Source organism: Hippopotamus amphibius, chromosome 11, assembly GCF_030028045.1.
Source record: "Hippopotamus amphibius kiboko isolate mHipAmp2 chromosome 11, mHipAmp2.hap2, whole genome shotgun sequence".
Taxonomy (NCBI): Eukaryota; Metazoa; Chordata; class Mammalia; order Artiodactyla; family Hippopotamidae; genus Hippopotamus; species Hippopotamus amphibius.
In genome coordinates this window covers 40,096,815-40,115,913 of record NC_080196.1, presented here as the reverse complement: position 1 = coordinate 40,115,913, position 19,099 = coordinate 40,096,815, and the positions used below count along the sequence as shown (strand labels likewise).

Here is a 19,099-nt window from a genome sequence, read left to right as displayed (position 1 = left end):
GCAGACTGGAGAGCCCCCCAGCCTGGAACCTAAGGAGGAGTCAGGGCCCGGCCCTGGGGTCCACTTCCACTGGGGGCTCCCAGGGGCCCCAGCTGGGGAGTCAGGGAGCCTGGTGGCAGCTGCGCTCAAAGTGTTCATCCCTTTGGAGGATGGACCCCCTCCTCAAGTGACCTCTCCCCCTCCCCAGGCCCCAGCTGGGCCCAGGGAACAGTTCCAGGCCTCATACTCAGATGACGAGGGCCCCAGGCCTGGGCCTGCCCCAGCCAAGCTGCCCAGGCAGAGGGAGGCCCTCTATCAGGACCCACGTGCCACGGGCCCTGAGCCAGGGCTGGGGTCCCCGGGAGCTGGAGCCCTCACAGCAGGGGTGGGTGAGCCCTCCCAGGGCCTGGAGCCTGGAGGTCAGGCTCCCACAGAGGGATTGGAGCGGGGCGAGCAGAGCCCAGATGCCCAGGAAGGCCATCCTGGGGGACTACAGGAAGCTCATAGCCAGGTCCTTGGGCCCGAAGGGCCGCCTGCCCTCCCCCACCAGAGTCTGGAAGAGGAGCCCAGGGCTGAGGAAAGGAAAGCAGTGGACCCCGAAGGGCAGGACATCAGCCCAGAGCAGACTGGAGAGCCCCCCAGCCTGGAACCTAAGGAGGAGTCAGGGCCCGGCCCTGGGGTCCACTTCCACTGGGGGCTCCCAGGGGCCCCAGCTGGGGAGTCAGGGAGCCTGGTGGCAGCTGCGCTCAAAGTGTTCATCCCTTTGGAGGATGGACCCCCTCCTCAAGTGACCTCTCCCCCTCCCCAGGCCCCAGCTGGGCCCAGGGAACAGTTCCAGGCCTCATACTCAGATGACGAGGGCCCCAGGCCTGGGCCTGCCCCAGCCAAGCTGCCCAGGCAGAGGGAGGCCCTCTATCAGGACCCACGTGCCACGGGCCCTGAGCCGGGGCTGGGGTCCCCGGGAGCTGGAGCCCTCACAGCAGGGGTGGGTGAGCCCTCCCAGGGCCTGGAGCCTGGAGGTCAGGCTCCCACAGAGGGATTGGAGCGGGGCGAGCAGAGCCCAGATGCCCAGGAAGGCCATCCTGGGGGACTACAGGAAGCTCATAGCCAGGTCCTTGGGCCCGAAGGGCCGCCTGCCCTCCCCCACCAGAGTCTGGAAGAGGAGCCCAGGGCTGAGGAAAGGAAAGCAGTGGACCCCGAAGGGCAGGACATCAGCCCAGAGCAGACTGGAGAGCCCCCCAGCCTGGAACCTAAGGAGGAGTCAGGGCCCGGCCCTGGGGTCCACTTCCACTGGGGGCTCCCAGGGGCCCCAGCTGGGGAGTCAGGGAGCCTGGTGGCAGCTGCGCTCAAAGTGTTCATCCCTTTGGAGGATGGACCCCCTCCTCAAGTGACCTCTCCCCCTCCCCAGGCCCCAGCTGGGCCCAGGGAACAGTTCCAGGCCTCATACTCAGATGACGAGGGCCCCAGGCCTGGGCCTGCCCCAGCCAAGCTGCCCAGGCAGAGGGAGGCCCTCTATCAGGACCCACGTGCCACGGGCCCTGAGCCAGGGCTGGGGTCCCCGGGAGCTGGAGCCCTCACAGCAGGGGTGGGTGAGCCCTCCCAGGGCCTGGAGCCTGGAGGTCAGGCTCCCACAGAGGGATTGGAGCGGGGCGAGCAGAGCCCAGATGCCCAGGAAGGCCATCCTGGGGGACTACAGGAAGCTCATAGCCAGGTCCTTGGGCCCGAAGGGCCGCCTGCCCTCCCCCACCAGAGTCTGGAAGAGGAGCCCAGGGCTGAGGAAAGGAAAGCAGTGGACCCCGAAGGGCAGGACATCAGCCCAGAGCAGACTGGAGAGCCCCCCAGCCTGGAACCTAAGGAGGAGTCAGGGCCCGGCCCTGGGGTCCACTTCCACTGGGGGCTCCCAGGGGCCCCAGCTGGGGAGTCAGGGAGCCTGGTGGCAGCTGCGCTCAAAGTGTTCATCCCTTTGGAGGATGGACCCCCTCCTCAAGTGACCTCTCCCCCTCCCCAGGCCCCAGCTGGGCCCAGGGAACAGTTCCAGGCCTCATACTCAGATGACGAGGGCCCCAGGCCTGGGCCTGCCCCAGCCAAGCTGCCCAGGCAGAGGGAGGCCCTCTATCAGGACCCACGTGCCACGGGCCCTGAGCCAGGGCTGGGGTCCCCGGGAGCTGGAGCCCTCACAGCAGGGGTGGGTGAGCCCTCCCAGGGCCTGGAGCCTGGAGGTCAGGCTCCCACAGAGGGATTGGAGCGGGGCGAGCAGAGCCCAGATGCCCAGGAAGGCCATCCTGGGGGACTACAGGAAGCTCATAGCCAGGTCCTTGGGCCCGAAGGGCCGCCTGCCCTCCCCCACCAGAGTCTGGAAGAGGAGCCCAGGGCTGAGGAAAGGAAAGCAGTGGACCCCGAAGGGCAGGACATCAGCCCAGAGCAGACTGGAGAGCCCCCCAGCCTGGAACCTAAGGAGGAGTCAGGGCCCGGCCCTGGGGTCCACTTCCACTGGGGGCTCCCAGGGGCCCCAGCTGGGGAGTCAGGGAGCCTGGTGGCAGCTGCGCTCAAAGTGTTCATCCCTTTGGAGGATGGACCCCCTCCTCAAGTGACCTCTCCCCCTCCCCAGGCCCCAGCTGGGCCCAGGGAACAGTTCCAGGCCTCATACTCAGATGACGAGGGCCCCAGGCCTGGGCCTGCCCCAGCCAAGCTGCCCAGGCAGAGGGAGGCCCTCTATCAGGACCCACGTGCCACGGGCCCTGAGCCAGGGCTGGGGTCCCCGGGAGCTGGAGCCCTCACAGCAGGGGTGGGTGAGCCCTCCCAGGGCCTGGAGCCTGGAGGTCAGGCTCCCACAGAGGGATTGGAGCGGGGCGAGCAGAGCCCAGATGCCCAGGAAGGCCATCCTGGGGGACTACAGGAAGCTCATAGCCAGGTCCTTGGGCCCGAAGGGCCGCCTGCCCTCCCCCACCAGAGTCTGGAAGAGGAGCCCAGGGCTGAGGAAAGGAAAGCAGTGGACCCAGGAGGGCAGGATTTCATGTCAGAGCAGACTGAAGAGACTAATGGCCTGAGCACTGGGCACTCGGAATTCCCCCAGCACGATTCCCTATCTGCTCCTCTTCCCACTGACAGAGCACAGGCTCAGGCTGAGGCAGAAGCCCCAGCTCCTGAAAAACCATCCCCTTCAAGGGGCTCTTCCCCAACAGCGACTCAGCCTGGGGATGAAGCAGGGCCCCAGGAGCCCACACAAACCCTCCGCAGCAGGGCTGAGCTGGAAGCCCAACCCAGGCCCCGATCTACAACCACTCATGCAGAAGAAGAAACAGGCCCTCCTCAACCCATGGAGCCAAGGGCAGAGACCAGGCCTGAAGATCCAGGAATGGACTCAGGAGGCACTGGGCTGACCCCATCCCCAGGGGACCGCACAGCCAGTGAGCCTTTGGCCAATCCTGATTACACCTTCCACGTCATCTTCCTGGGAGACTCGAACGTGGGCAAAACATCCTTCCTGCACCTGCTGCACCAGAACACCTTTGCCAGCGGGCTGACAGCTACTGTGGGTAAGGGCCACCTGGGGAGGGAGGCAGGGGAGGGAGGGGAGACCCAGGGGACCGGGCCGACAAGCTGGAGCAGGCCCAGAGCAAGCCATGCCTGAGGAAGCTGTAGGTTCTGCCCTCATCATGGGCCCTGCGTTAAACATTATTTTATATAGGCATAATCTGGCTATTTTACTAATCATCTCTAATTACAGGTAATTTGCTGGTTTTGCATTGATCTGATTAGCTAATAATGTGCCACATCAACAAAGCACCCTGCAATTTAGGTGCCAGCACTGGCTGATGGTGAAAACAAGCAGGTTTCTACCCACGTGTCCCCTGGGCAGCTGCCGCAGGGTCCCTGCTGCTCAAATTTCCTCCAGACGAGCCCTAGGCTAGTCAGCCAGACTCTGGTAGGAAGTGGCCTTTGGCAAGTTGAATATTTTACACAGAATGTATTTGTAGAGTGGGGTAAGTTAGGAACACAGGTGCCTGAGTTCAACACCCAGTGCTGCCACTGACTAGTGGTATGAACTTGAGCAAATTATTTAACCCCTCTGAACATAGTGGGGGCAACAATAGTGCTGACCTCCTAGTGGGGCTGCAAGAATTAGCTCAGTTATTACGTATCAAGTTCTCAGAATAATAACTGGCACGTATTAAGTGCTCAAAATTAGTTATTTTTTATGGTTATTATTATAAGTAAATTTTTGATACTGTCTAATTCAGTGGCATTTGCAAATGAAATGTCCCAAAGCACAAAGCCTCCTCTCCCTAAAAATATTCGGACATGTGGCCACTTGAACATTGTAGAGAGCCACAGAAAAGAGCTGGCGGGAACATCCGGCTTAGGGGCAAAGATGGAATGATCCACGTCTTCGTGTCCATCAGGGTGCGTGCTGATGGGGGACCCGTGCTAGACCAGTGGATAAAGTTCTCAAACTTTATGTAAGAGAGGCCCCCCAGGACAGGTTCTTGAAGTTTTCTCTGCCTGAGAATCCTCACCTGGGGAGCCAGTTAAAAACGCAGTGTTGTCAGGAAGAGGGGACTCACAGGAGGCCGGGTCTGATGTTGAACAGGGTCACAGGGTCTGCAAGGCCACCATCACTGATCACCTAAGCTGCTGGTTACCAACCACCTACAATGCACCAGGCATACAGGTCTCATTCCTTACGCCAGCTCTCCCTGTGACTGAGCCTCTTCCATTATTATATGGTAAGAAGGTTCCACAAAATTCAATAGAGAAAAACACAAGTTGTATAATTGTGAAAAGACAAGGCAAACCTGCATGCACTGCTGGCCAGCCGGGAGGACCTGACATCCAGGTACACGATCCAAACCTGTCCCACTGCCAGCTGCGGTTTGGCGCCCTTGGTGGCTGTCATCCATCTGGCTTAACTGTCCCTGGGGACAATTCCATCTTCCTCAGCTACAAACATTTCCCTGCTCAGTGTCACCCTCCTCTGTTCCCACCCCCCTTTCTCACCTGCCTGTGTTTGAGAACAGGGCTGGTAGAGGACCAGAGCCAGAGTCAATCAAGTTATAGCTGATTGTGCATTTTTGTGAGGCTTCTCCATATCTATCCCCGTTTTACAGATGAGGAAAACAGAGAGTTGAAGACCTGGTTAAGTTTCTTGCCCTACCTGGGCCCCAAAGTTCATATCCGGGGCCACCTGTCTTCAAAGCACAGACCACCACAGCAGAAGTTTTACTTTTCCCTGGGGTTGTTCATGTGAAATAGCAGATTCCTTGGGAAGCAGAAAACATATTTCTAACAGTTTATATGGTTAAGTTGTAACACGTTTGGGGGAGAGAGTGTGGGGATACATGGGTGGATCCAGGAGGGTGATGGGCAGGGAGGTGGAAAGTGGGAGTAAAGTTACTAAATGCAAAGAATAGTCATTAGGGTTGCTCCATAGATCAGTCAGTGGGTATTTAAGCAGAGGCTGGACATCATTACAGGGGGTGGCCCTGGATAGACTCAGAAGTTTCTGCAGACCCTGGGCTTCCTTAGACCTTCAGGAAAGAGGGCAGTAAAGAGAAATGGAGCAACTTCCCTGGCAGTCCAGTGGTTAAGATGCTGTGCTTCCACTGCAGGGGACACAGTTTTGATCCCTGGTGGGGAACTAAGATCCCACATCCTGCATGCCACGCGATGCAGCAAAGAGAGAGGGGGGTGGGGAGAGAGAGGGAGGGAGGGAGAGAGAGGGAGGGAAAGAGAGAGAGAGAAATGGGTGCTACTGAAAGACCTCTGCCTCACCCTTTGGCCAAGGTCAGGACTCCCCAGCTGCCGCTTCTCCCGGCTCCCTGTGGAGCGTATAGGTGGGGGGGTGGGGGGCGTCTATGGCTTCAGTCGATACTAGCGGGCAGCAGCAGGTGTTTATGCGGGTCACCATGAGAGAACTTGAGGGAGGTCTCTTCCCGCTCAGGGATAACGTGAGGAGATGCCCCTTTCCTGAGCTGCTCTGGGCCCTGCAGTGGGCTCAGCAGAGAGAAAATAGCCCCTCTCCATCACCCCTCCCCTGGCCTGGTGTCCCTGGGAAATGGGGGTTGGCAGGAAGGTGCTCCCCGAAGATTCCAAACCTCCCTGGCATTTCACTATGACTTCCATGTTTCCAGGGACAGGAGGGGTCTAGGACCGTGACACAGGGAAGGGTGGGTCTGTGAAATTTGAGGAGTTGGGGCTCAGGGAGATGAGCATTCATAGTGATAATAAAAATTACCACCTCCCAAGCACCCCCTAGAAATTGGACTGAACCTCAGACATACGTCATTTAATCCTCCCAACCCCCAAGTGATGTGGGTCTTTTTAAATTGCCACCTTGCAGATGAGGAAGCAAGGCTCAGAGAGGTGACGTGACTTACCTGAGGTCACACAGCCAGTATAGCAGCAGAAGGTGGACAACTCACAGCCCAACTGGTCATCTTTGAAGCCAGCACTCCTTCCACCCTCCCAGGCTGCCTGTCTGCCCTTCTGTCTGGGTAAAGGGGGAAGATGCATGCCATAATTAGGGATGCAACAAGAAGTATTATAAATACAAATTAATGAAACTGATTTTCCTGAGTAGCCCGAGGAATAAACACTGCTGTGCAGTAGAGAAGAGAAATATTTTCATAGAGGTAAAAACAATGCAAGATGCCTCAGGTCAGCCAGCTGTCAGGATGGGAGTGCAGTGGGGGCTAGGTCGTCAGGGAAGGCTTCTTGGAGGATGTGGGCCCTTGAGTATGGCTGGGATTTGGAGAGCTGAAGGTTCCCATCCCACCCTGGCTGGTACTGGGGACAGGTATGTATTCAGGCAGACCCCAGCTGTAAGTCCTGGATGATAACTTAAAAGTAGGCTTGACCCTCCTCTGTGTATCCTAGGAGTGGATTTTCGGGTCAAAAACCTGCTGGTGGACAACAAGTGCTTTGCGCTGCAGCTCTGGGACACAGCTGGCCAGGAGAGGTAACGAGCACTGTCGACATTAGTGGCTGAGCCTGGACTGCAGAGGAAGGGAGGGCAGCCCCTCCCCTGAGGAGTCCACCATGGGCTAAGAGGCCAACAAGTCCAAATGCAGCTTCTACCCCTGAGGACTGAGGAGGTCAGGGATGGAGAGCTGAGTCTAGTCCCCATGCAGGAGACAGGACAGCAGACCCAGAGGCCCCCTCAGCCTGGCTGGGTACCTGTGAGGGCCATCCCAACAGGCGACAGCCACCCAATTTCCTGTCCTTCTGAAAATGCTGGCTTTCCACTTTTTAGTTAAGCTGTAGTGATCAAAACTGAAAAGGCACGTCTTCTGTGACCCAGAAGTTCTACTGATAAACTCATACATGACTATAATATCAAAGGGACCAAGACTGTTCATAGCAACATTGTTTATATTATGAAACATTGGAAACAACCTAGACACCATCAGTAGCGGACCAGTTAAATAAATTGGAGTCTCTCCACACAATAGAATATTATGAAGCCACAAAAAAGTTGGAGGACCCTCTTTATGTACCAATAGGGAAATATCTCCAAGACGTTTTATTACTTGGATAAAACAAAGTGCAGAATACTGAATATTAATAGCTATAGTGTTTTACACTATATTTGTTTAAGCAATGTGTGTATGCGTGTACATGTGTGTGTGTGCATATATACATTGATGTATCAATATACACATAAAATACCTCTGGGAAACTATTTAAGAAGTGGGTTACTCTGGTTGCCTCTGGGGAGGGGGGCTGGGTGGCTCCAGGATGAGGGTGGGGTCGGCCTGGGGGAGACTTCACCGGGTCCCCTTTGGTACCTTTTGAAATTTGAGCCATGAGAACTGTTACCTGATTGTCAGCAATAAGCACACTGCAAGAAGGAAAAAACATGCAAGCTGTCTTTGGGAAGCAATTAGAAGCGGATGGAGTGGCTGAGGCTTAGAGAGGTCAGGGCTGGGGGTCAGGCTGCCTGGCGTGGCCTGATGTGGACTCTCTGGGCAGGTATCACAGTGTGACGCGGCAGCTGCTCCACAAGGCTGATGGAGTGGTGCTTATGTACGATGTCACCTCCCAGGAGAGCTTTGCCCACGTGCGCTACTGGCTGAACTGTCTCCAGGTAAGCTGGTGGCTGCTGGGGTTGGCCCCAATGTGTGGAGTCAGGAGGGAACTTGTATCCTTCCCACTACCTCTTTTCTCCTAGGATTACAAATGACACAGCAGACATATGGGTGACATAATCTACTGAGACCATGTGGCTGGATGGGCTGGGAACATAGTAGTATGAAGAAACCACAACCACATAGTACAGCCTCCAAAACAAATGCTTTCCTTTATCCTGTGACCACTTCTTTCCTATGTACAGAAGCTCTGTGATGTTTTCTTAACACTGGGGATAATGCAAGGCTAGTGCCACTCTACGTGATCACTACTCTGTCCACACATCTCTAGTTCTTTTCCCCACATACTTACTTGCTATATGTATATATGCTGAAATTCTGCAGCAGGTACTAGCACAGAAAAGGGGTATGAAGAAAGACATGTTGTCTTCTCTCTAGAAGTTTCTAGTCTAGTTGAAGAGACGTAAAAGAAGCAGGATAAGGTGATATATGAGGGGAGCTGGGTTCTGGGTTCTGATAAGACCTGGGTTTGTATCTCAACTATCCCATCCCAACTCGGTGACCTTGGACAAATGACTTAAGCTCTCTGAACTTCAATTTCCCAACTTTTCTCATAGAAGAGGAGTTGTGAGGATTAACTGATACAAGTGCTTTTAGCATAGCACCTGGTATACAGTGAACTCTCAGTAAACACAAGCTGTTATTATTATCCATGAAACAATTAGAAGATGAGCCTGTTTAAACAAATGCTGGGCTGTTCAACACAGGCAGGAAAAGAAGAACATGGGCAGGAGCAATCCAGGAAGGCTTCCTGGGGGAGGTGGATTTGAGGTTGGCCTTGGAAAGTGGGTGACATGTCTGTAGGCAGAGAGGTGGGGCAGGTTCACTGCAGATGGAGGGGAAATTGTCAGAGGTGGGAAGAGAGTGGAGTGCATGTGATATGGAAAGGTGGGCATGTGTGAAGGGAAGTGGCACACCGTCAGCTTCCTGGAGGGCACAGCCAAATCCACCCAGGGCCTGGCACACAGCAGGCGCTCAACATATGTGGCTGAGGGAGCATGTTCTGTGTGCAGGATACAGCATCCGATGGTGTGGTTGTCCTTCTCTTGGGAAACAAGACGGACTGTGAGGAGGATCGCCAAGTGTCCACTGAGGCTGGGCAGCAGCTGGCCCAGGTGAGCACCTGGGCATTGGCCCCTCCCCCAGCCTGGACTGGGCAGACCCCTCCCTGGAGGGTAGCAAATAGGTCACACTGGCCTGGGCCACAGAGAAGGATCCGTTCCTGCCCCTGCCCGATCAAAGCCCAACAGCCTCCCATCCTTCCGGGCCTAAGACTCAAACACTAGATGGTAACAGTGGGCATGACATTGAAACTCACTGTTGAATCAGCAAATCCCCACAGTGTCCCGACCTACATTAAAAAACATCTTCAGAGTCAAAAGCTTTTCAAGCTTCACTTAAAATTCCCAATCAAATCTTCATCTTATCTCTGGTCTCTAATTAACATAACATCCCTTCTAATTTATTCTATCTTAAGACCTAAATTCTTCCCTGGGAAGATTGCATCGAAAGTCCTGCCACCAGACAGGGGACAGTGGATCTATTTATTTATGAATAGAATTTCAGCACATTCCAGAAAATCTGGAGAATATTAAAGATGGAAAAAAGACTCGCTCCCCGCCCTACCTCTGACACCACCCCTCTTGGCATTTCCATATCGTATTTCCTTCCCGTTTCTTCTCTCATTTCTCCTGATCATGAGGTCATCATTGTGGCTCCTGGTTGGTGGGAATTTTTTCCTCTTAAAAACAGTAGCTCATCTTCTTGACATAGTAATTCCTCCCCTAGCAATTTATCCTAAGGAAAGAGTCAGAAATAGTAATTCCTAAGAGAATAACGTAATGAATACCCATATATAATGTATAACTGAGCATGTTTGTATGAGGATGTTCTTTACAGAGCAAACATTTGGCAGCAGTTGGTGGTTAATTTGTGAAGCTTCATGTGAGAGGCTGGCATTTGCCATTAAGAATCTTGTTCTGAAAAATATTTAAGGGTGTGAAGGAAATGCTTACAATGTAGTGTGAAGTCAGAAAAACAGCTGCATCTCTGGGTATAGGTTAGGTCGAATCATATGTGATTGCTAATATTTGACTGCTTGGCGTCTATCAAAACAGCAATTTCATATGGTTTAACCTAACGTGTAATGACGTTTAGTCCATCCCTTCACCCCCCAATAAAAGGGTTATATAAAGCGGAATGGAAATATATACTCAAACACTAACAAGAGGGTTTTATATTTTGTACGTATACTTTTTCATGGTATATTTTCCAATATTTCCCGCAATTAAGTATTTTTGAAATTAAAAATATATATAACTAATGACTTAAAAATGTCCCCAAGGATACCTCCCCAAGTTGGGACACAGTCTTCCCGCCATCACTCTGACGACTGTGGAGTTTTCCAGGTGGCATCTTTGACACCTTGACCAGCCAGGGTGGAGGGACAGTGGGCAGAGGGGCAAGGCTGGGGACAACGGGCCACAAGGCGACGGAGACGGCTTGCCTCACCCATTGGGGCTGCCTGGGGAAGTACTGGGTGGGATTGTCTGGTGGTTGGGTCTTTGGTGGTGGGGACTGCCACCTGGACTCTCCGTGGTCTCCCCCACGGCACCTGTACCCCCATCTGTCTGGCTGCAGGAGCTGGGGGTCTCCTTTGGAGAGTGCAGTGCTGCCCTGGGTCACAACATCCTGGAGCCTGTGGTGAACCTGGCCCGGTGAGTGCCGCCCTGCTTCTCCCCACCCAGAATCTTCCGGATAGCCTTCAGCTGACTCATGTGGGAAGGGAGAGCCATTCTGAGGAAGCACCTGTGAAAGCGCAGGGCTCAGAAGCTGCACCACCTCCAGGAAGTCTCCCGGCCCCTCTCTGAGCCCAGGTGCAATAGGAGAGCGAGCGTCACTCTCCTGCTCCCAACCTTCTAGTGGCTTCCACTGCATTTATAGAATAATGCAGTGCATTTAGAATAAAATCCAAATGCCTCACAATGGCCTGTATTGGCTCCAGTGCCATCTCCCTGCCCCCCCCCCCGACCCCCCACACTCATAAGCTTCAACCACTCAGAGGGGCCCTCCCTGACCACACCCCCTCCCTCCGCTGTTCTGCATCACATTCTCTGTTCGTGTCCTTTAAAGCCCTTCTTGACACATCGTAATTACACGTGCATTTGTCTGTTTTCTTATCGCTGCCTGCCTTCCCCACCACGCTGTAGCTCCAGGAAGGTGGGGCCATGTCTGTTTTGTTCAGCCCCTCCCGCTGAGGGCTGGCACATACTAGGTGTTCGATAAAAGAATGAAATAAGTGAGAGTGGAGCAGTCTTAGACCAGATGATCTCCAGGCCCCTTCTCTGACAAAGCAGCTAGAGTGAGCCTGCTAAACTGCCAGCCTGATCACACCTGATCCCTACGACAGGAAACTGCTCAGCGGCTTCCCTTTGCTTTAGGATAAAAGCCCAAGTTCCTGAATGTGGCTTCCTAGCTGGCAGAGCCCTGAATCCCTGCTGCCTCCAAGGCTTCTTTCTGGCCATTCAGTTCTCAGGCTCTGTGATTGAGGACAGCGCCAGGCACACAGTAAATGTATTGTGAATAAATGAATGAATGAAGGAGCTTTACTTCCCCAACCCCCAAACTCTCTCTTGACACTGAAACTTTGCCCTCTGCCCTCCCTCTTTTCTCCCTTGTCCACTGCTCGATCTCAGCTCCGACTCTGCCTCCTTGCTCCCTAAATCCCTCCAGGACCTGGTGTGAGTCTCTCTGAGTGCCTCCCCATTCCTGGGTCCTGATGGCCCCTTCCCCTCTCTGTCTCCCTCACTAGTCGAGGCAAGGACATATGGCTTCATTGTCATAATCAGAGTCCCTTGCGCCAGGCACACAGTAGGCTGCAGAGAATGCCAGAAAAGAGACAGAAAGCCAAAATCTCCGTAGCCCCGTTTTTCTGGTGCCATGTGGAACACAGGGCAGGCGCAGAGCAGCTGGGAGAGAGGACGCTCGGTGGGGCGGGGGGGGGGGTGGCGGGTGGTGCTGCACCCCTGGGCCCCTCCCTGCTGCCCTGGGGCGGTGAGAGAGAGGACTGATGCCCAGGCATCTTCACGCAGGTCACTCAAGATGCAAGAAGAACGCCTGAAGAGGTCACTGGTGGAGGTGGCCCCCGAGAAGCCACGGAAGAGAGCGGGCTGCTGTTCTTGAGCACCTGGCCCGGCCAGGGTAGGCTGGCCACCTCCCTGGGTTTCCTGCAGCTCCTGTTCCACCTGCCTGGACACAGCAATGATAGAGACAGCCAGCTTGGAAGTTCAGGAAAATCCTCCTGGGTATCAGGACTCGGATCCCAGGGGAGGGGCTGCACTAACTCTGCCCTTTGCACTCCAGAGAAGGACTTTTCTGAGTCATGAGGCTGGGGCAGTGGGGCGGGGCGGGGGGGTGTGTGTGAAAACTCTTTACGGAAAGGAAAAGTCTAGAAAAGTTACTTAAGGAAAATACACCACAATATTGGCAAAACATCTCTGGGTGGTAAAACTACTGGGTAAATGTGTGGGGGTGTTTTCCTTTTTATATGTATTTGTATTTTCAGATCTTTTACAATGACTGGGTATTCCTTATGTAGTCAGAAACAAGAGTAAATGCTGAGGGGTGGGAGAGAAACTTTTCAAAGAGCTTGCTTTGGTGTCAATTACTAATTGATATGGCCTGTTAATTGCAAAGTCCTCTGTTTATTAAAGCAGCCCCACTGTTCCTAGCCTGGCAAAGCTGGTGAACCTTGTCATAGTCTCTGTATCTGCTTGCAAGCATGGGGTTACTTTGGGGCAGAGTCCAGTCCCTGGGGAAGAGCATTGTTCTGGTGGCCCCTGATATGCTCCACTCTCCCCGTCTCCCTGAGTCCCAATCCCACTCTTTCCCCAAGATCTGCCTCTAAGGGGTCACATCTGGGGATCCCACCCCCTGCCCCCATGCCATGGTGCCCCTGGCGCAGCCCTCTGCCTTGAGGTGTCAATCTCTGGATGCACTCGAGGCACAGCTGGGCTGTGGCTGGTGCAGGCTGGGGAGCAGCAGGGGAAACTGGATTCGGATTGTTCACGGGCTCCTCTTTGGAGCTCTGGTGAGAGTCCCCAGAATTGCACAACATTTGCCTCCTGAAACGTGGCTGCACATTACAACCCGGGGCTGGGAATTTCTCTCAGAGCAAGCCCTTAGGGAGCTTGCTTTGAGAGTCTTAGAGAGCCTCTCGGTGCTGGACTATCTCCTGTCATCTGTGTTTGCTGTAAATGTTGACTGTCTCATCTTACCGTTAACCGCAATAGTGCTCACCAGGTACTGCGGTCCAGCGTGGGTAGGGTGCTGAGTTTGGTACTTTGTAATCATCCGGGTACCGGTGACTTCCTCAGCTGAATCAGAGGAAACCTCAGTCTCACAGAAAGACAAGCAAATACAGTTTCAGAGACAGGTACACAGAGAGAGAACGAAGGAGAAAGAGGAGGGCGGGAGATAGAGGAAAGAGACCTTCTATCTGTTTAATCAAAATCTCCGCTCTTGGCCCCACCCCTCTGCTCAGTTCTAAAAGACTTCGAGCTCTCTGTCACTGGAGGCATAAAAGCCAAAGTGAGGTAACACTTGGCAAAGAGGTGAGGTGGAGAAGATTCAGGTATCAGAAGCCACCGGATGTTAGATCAGATGCCCTTAATGGAGCCCATTCAATCTCCAGGCTAGTAAATGCAGAATGATTCCTGTGATCCAGCTAATTCTCTTACTGGTCCCCCTCACTGCTTCTTTCTGAACTCCAATGTCTTCTCCCTTCCTGGATCCTGTCAGCCCACAAGCCTCCTCCTGTTCTGAGCAGGTTCAAGGCTATAGTATGCTCAGAGGAGGACAGAGAGAGACAGAGAGACAGACAGGGAGAGGAGAGCTGGAGTAAATGATGTCTGGCCCTGGCTGAGAGTGGGGGGCAGGTCCTACTGTTGCTAATGGCTCTCTCTCTCTGGGGTCTGGGGACCTGGCAGGCACCAACATCTCTGTCCTATGGGCCAGCATGTTAATGAGGCAGGTAGGCAGGGTGTGATTCCTGGGGGAGCCAGTAGAGCGGATAGAGACCCTATCCTTTGGGGGATCCAGTATAGAAATGGTCCCTCTGCCTGCCCCTCCCGTCTCAGCTCTGATCCCGCCTCAGGCAGATAGCTCAAGTTCCTTGGAGGTAGGGTGCTGGAAGGGACTGCACACCTGCCCAGAACCCTCTCTTGGCTTTTTGTGGCTGGATCCAGCTTCTGCGCAGAGTACAGCTGTGGAGGGTCCGCTAGCCTGCCCTGGTGTCAAAGGCCTCCAGGTCACCAAGCAGAGACCAGGAACCCCAGAGCAGCAAAAGGCAGATAAGGAGAGCAGCAGGGGGGACTCAAGATAGACTTCAAAGTGAACTTCCAGGCAAGTGGTGAGTTCTCAGGGCATGTCAGCCAAGGGGGCTCTGGTCGTAACTTAGCTTGAGGCTGATTAAGTAACGGAGGGTGGGTCTAGGTTGATGGGTCTCAGGGTGTGAACTGAGAAGGGGCGGGCAGGGGGATAAAATGGAGCCTGGGCCGGGGTGTCAGAGAAGAGAGCTTTTTGCAGCTGAGGGTGGGCAGGATCAGAACAATAGCCATCCTTTACTGAGCACCTACTATGTGCCAGGCACTGTTCTGAGCACTTAGCTTGTATTACCTCATTTAATCTTCACATCAACCCTTTGAGATGGGGCCTGTTATTATCCCCATTTTACAGATAAGGAAAGTTAGGCATAGACGATTGAGTAGATTGTCCACAGTTACATAACCAAACAGGTAGTTAAGCGAGGCTTTAAACCCAGGCTCCAGTGCCCATACGCTTAACCCTGAAGTTATAGAGCTTCTTATAAAAGGCATGGACACTTAGAGCAGTAGCAAGGTCCTTTGAGCCGTTTTCTTTCCCCGTCACTTCTCCTTTCCTCTCTCCCTTTCCTTCCCCTCCTCTCCAATCACATTGCATATCCCTAGCAGGCAAGCCTGGGCCAGGTGGAATTAATAAAAAAAGGAATGACAAATGCCTAGAGAGTGGCTCAGTAACAGCAGTCGTCCAGGGCAGTTATGGTATTGGGGGTTGTCCCTCAGTTCATCCTTTCCCCTGCAGCCCCGGGAACCAGACTTCGAGACCTGGGGTATTGGCAGCAGAATTTTCTCTCCCGTCTTTTCTCAGCTGCTCTCAGGCAAGTGGCTGCCGTCGGGCCCCGGAAACCAAACAAGTCCCCCAGCCAGGGCTCTGCAGGAGGGACCCTCGGGAACCCCAGCCCTGGCTCTGAACCAACTACAGAGGGGCTTTCCAGTCCCCACCCCCTGTGAAGGAGAAAAGAGGACAGAAACTAGAATCAGGACCCCACTGAGCTGTCTTGTTTGCTGCCTGTTTGCCCAGTACTTGGCTCAGAGTAAATGCTCAGGAAATATTTATTTATTAATGGGTAAGCTGCTTCCCACTAAAGCTCGGGTGTCCCGGCCTGGTCTGTGGGATGGGAGATGGCAACATCAGCCCCTGAGCCAACTCTGGGATGCCTTGACCCCGTCTCCCAGCCTGAGTTCTCGCCTTTGGGAGCTCCCCATGTCCTCAGCATGTGGGATGGAGTAGGGGTGAGGAGGAAGATCTGCAGCACTTCCCCCACCGTGCCAGGTAACCTGCACAGCATGACCGCAGAGGGCAGTGGTTCCCAAGCTGGTCTTTCAAAACTGCCAAAGCCCAAACCAAGCAAATCAGGTCTTTGGGGGTGTAACCCATGTATTAGTATTTTTGAAACGTCTCTGCTGAACTCAATGTGCAGACATGCTTGGGAACCACTGGTTGGTGCTTTATACCTTCTCAAAGCACTTGCATGTCCATTTTCCCACTTGAACTTCAAATTAAAACTTTCTCATTTCACAGGCAGGGCAAGGTTTTGTTTAAAAAAAAATATATATATATATAGGGCTTATATATGCACTAAATAAATATATATACCAAATATATATACTATAATAAATATATATGCTAAATATATATATAAATAATATTTATCAGGTTCAGTTTGTACTCCATGCAGAAATTTTAGAAATACAGAAATTAAAAAGAAGAAAATGAAAATTATCTGAATCTCACCCTTTAGTGACGGTTATTGTTGACACCTGTTTTATTTCCATTATTTCCTGACTTCCTTACAGTTGAGGACGCCGAGGTAGAGAAACAGGAGGTAGCTTTCCCGAGATCACAGAGCTCCCAAGGAGCAGAGTCAGGGTTTGAACCCAGGGAATCAACGGAGCCCACCCCATCAGGTTGCTGTGCTTACCGCAAAGAGGCTGGCACACACCACAGGCGCCCACTGTGTGCAGGGGTCTGTGAAAGGAGGGGGCGCGACGGGCAAAGAGGGAGGCGGCCCTTGGGCCAGTTTCTACGCTGTCCTTGTGTGTCTGGAGCAGGAGAATGGAGGCCAACGCCACATCCACCACTGGGCTCACAGCCACACCTGAGCAACTGCTCCGACTCGTCTTTGCCGGGGTCTGTGGCCTCATCCTGCTGGTGGGGCTGCTGGCCAATGGGCTGATGCTGCTGGTGGTGGGCCGGGGCCCGGGTGCCCCCCACCCACTCCTCACCTTGACCGACAGCCTCATGGTGAACATCACGCTGTCTGACCTGCTCTTCCTGGGCTGTGTGGTGCCCGTGCTCCTCCTCAGCTTCCTGCAGCAGGACTGGTGGCTGGGCCCCACCATCTGCACCACCTGCCAGGCTGCCAACACCACCACCATGTTCTGCACCTTCTACAGCATGGTGGCCACGGCTCTGCTACGCCATGTGGCAGTGGCCTGGCCTGACGTGGCCCTCCCATCCGGCCTGGGCACCCGCCTGCTGCTCTGTGGGGCCATGTGGGTCCTGGGCCTCACTGCATCGCTGCCCAACTGGCTGTTCCAGCGAGTGGTCGAGGAGGAGGAGGCCTGGGCCTGCCTCTTGCTCCTGAACCCTGCTCAGACCTCCTGCTACTTCGCACTGCTGGGAGCCCTGGCCTTCCTGCCTTGCATGCTGGGGCTGGGCTGCTCTTTCAGCCACATGGGCTGGCTCCTGTGGAGACATTCCCATGGTCCCATGGGGGAGAACATCCGGGAGCACCAGGAGAACACAGGGCTCATCCTTGTAGTGTTGGTGGTCTTTGTGTTGATGTGGGGGCCCTGCTCTGTGCTGGGCTATGTGGCAGCTGTGGGGGACCTGCCTGCCACCCCAGTGGCTTTCATGGCATCCAGCCTCTGCACCATCCTGGCCTACTCCAATTGTGCTGTCAGCCCCATCCTCTGCTTCTACCTTTCTCGCCCCTTCCGGGCAAGACTCAGGGACCTCTTCTGCAGGCCAGTGGCAGCCAGGCATTCCAGGGATGTGGGAGGGGCTGGTGTGGTGATGGAGAGCATTGAGCCTCGACATGACAGGGCCTCAGGAGGCCTGTGGGGTCTGGCAGGGGTCTGAGAGGTTAGGCTGATGGGAGAGCTGAGATTCAAGAGAGATGGGAAGACCCCTATGACATTAGATCCCATCCCCTCCATTTTACCAGTGGGAAGACTAAGATCCAGAGAGGGCCGGAAGCCCAGCAAAGGTGACACAGCAACTAGGTTGCTGCTCCCATTCCACCTTGGGACTTAGATAGATACCTATAGGCTCCACTACTTTCTAGTTATATGACTTGAACAAGTCCCTTAACCACTCTATGCCTCAATTTTCTCATCTGGAAAATAGAATCACGATAGTACCTTCTTGATGGTGTTGTTATGAAGATAACCTTTCTTAACACATATAAAGTGCTTAGAAGAATGCCTAGTGCTTTGTAAGCCCACAAGAGCATTGGTCATTACTTTGTTATTATAATCTTGTTTTTATTAATTCAGGGGCATTTGAAGTGAGAGTGGCAAAGGGACTTCTAAAGGCAGAGAAGAGGGTAGAGGCATGATCTGGGGGCTGATCATTCCTGGGGTCCTCAGTTCTGGGGTCCCCAATCCTGAAGGCTCACAGCCCAGGGGGCGCCTTTCATTTGCCTCTCTCTTCTCTGCCAGCCCTCCCCCAGCTCTGTCACACACACACATCTCAGCCCAATAAAGAAAAACCATGAAGTCAAGTAAAAATGGAGCCATGAGTTTGGGCCTGTGAAATTCTGAATGCCCTCCTTTCTTCTCCGTGGTTTCTCTTCCCGATGTGGCCAGGGCAGGGGCCCCTTTTGAGGCCCCTTCCTCCTCTCCAGAGCCAGCTGGAGGTCTTCACCTCTCCCACCCCAACCCCTCTGAGAAGCTCCCCAACTCCATGCCTTCCTTCTGGCCTCCCGGGAGAAAGTCTCAGGCTTTTGTGTTGGCCTGGGAACCAGGGAGATTGTCTCTACTGAAATTCCCAAGACAACATGTTCTGCTTGGTGATAGTGTTATAGCTAAACACACACACACACACACACACACACACACACACACACACACACCGCTGACCCCATGGTCAAAAAGCTTAGGAAACATTGCGATGAACCAAGTCAGACTAGTCTCTTTGCCACGGGTCTAATCAGAGCCTCGAACACCCTGAAGGCCACTGGGACTCTCTGACAGGGGCTCGGAGCAGGCAGTTTCCCAAAACCCATGCCAGGGAATCAGCGTTCCGTGGAACGCAGCTTGGGACAGAACCCAGGAGAGAAGCTACCGTGCTGAGCGCAGTACAAGTCGCTCTCAGGCTCTGGGGCAGCGGCTCCGAGCCTTGATTCCCTGCCAGGAGGTCTTCTCCCCCCATCGCCCTCCCACGGGCGCCCAAGGGGAGGTAAAAATGGGCTGCTGGTTATGGGAACGTCCTTCTGCTGGAGCTGTGACTCCACCAGTTTCCGACTCAAAGTGGATCAGAATGCATGTCAGAGGGACATCTAACTACAAGGACCGCGGTGAACCAGCTCTAATTTACCGTAAAATTGTAAGAAGCAAGCAAGTCCCAAACTTTGGTATAATTAGCACCAA

General features: G+C 53.9%; 2 protein-coding genes across 2 annotated transcripts in view; both read left to right on the top strand.

The window, feature by feature from the left end:
- RAB44 (RAB44, member RAS oncogene family) overlaps nucleotides 1-12,395 on the top strand; it is a 29,988-nt gene extending 17,593 nt beyond the window's left edge. The window contains exons 11-16 of the mRNA XM_057699770.1: nucleotides 2,639-3,515; nucleotides 6,856-6,937; nucleotides 7,951-8,065; nucleotides 9,140-9,241; nucleotides 10,767-10,843; nucleotides 12,218-12,395. Coding sequence (XP_057555753.1) covers nucleotides 2,639-3,515; nucleotides 6,856-6,937; nucleotides 7,951-8,065; nucleotides 9,140-9,241; nucleotides 10,767-10,843; nucleotides 12,218-12,308 — 1,344 coding nt within the window. The 3' untranslated portion in view covers nucleotides 12,309-12,395. The remainder of the gene's footprint in view (nucleotides 1-2,638; nucleotides 3,516-6,855; nucleotides 6,938-7,950; nucleotides 8,066-9,139; nucleotides 9,242-10,766; nucleotides 10,844-12,217) is intronic.
- Nucleotides 12,396-16,559: 4,164 nt separating this feature from the next.
- LOC130830886 (allatostatin-A receptor-like) lies at nucleotides 16,560-17,588 on the top strand. Its single transcript, XM_057698192.1, has one exon. It carries the CDS (start codon nucleotides 16,560-16,562, stop codon nucleotides 17,586-17,588), a length of 1,029 nt encoding a protein of 342 aa, XP_057554175.1.
- The last annotated feature ends 1,511 nt before the right edge of the window (nucleotides 17,589-19,099 follow it).

Coding starts and splice junctions, on each gene's coding strand:
- LOC130830886 (XM_057698192.1), top strand. CDS start 16,560: ATGGAGGCCAACGCCACATCCACCACTGGGCTCACAGCCACACCTGAG.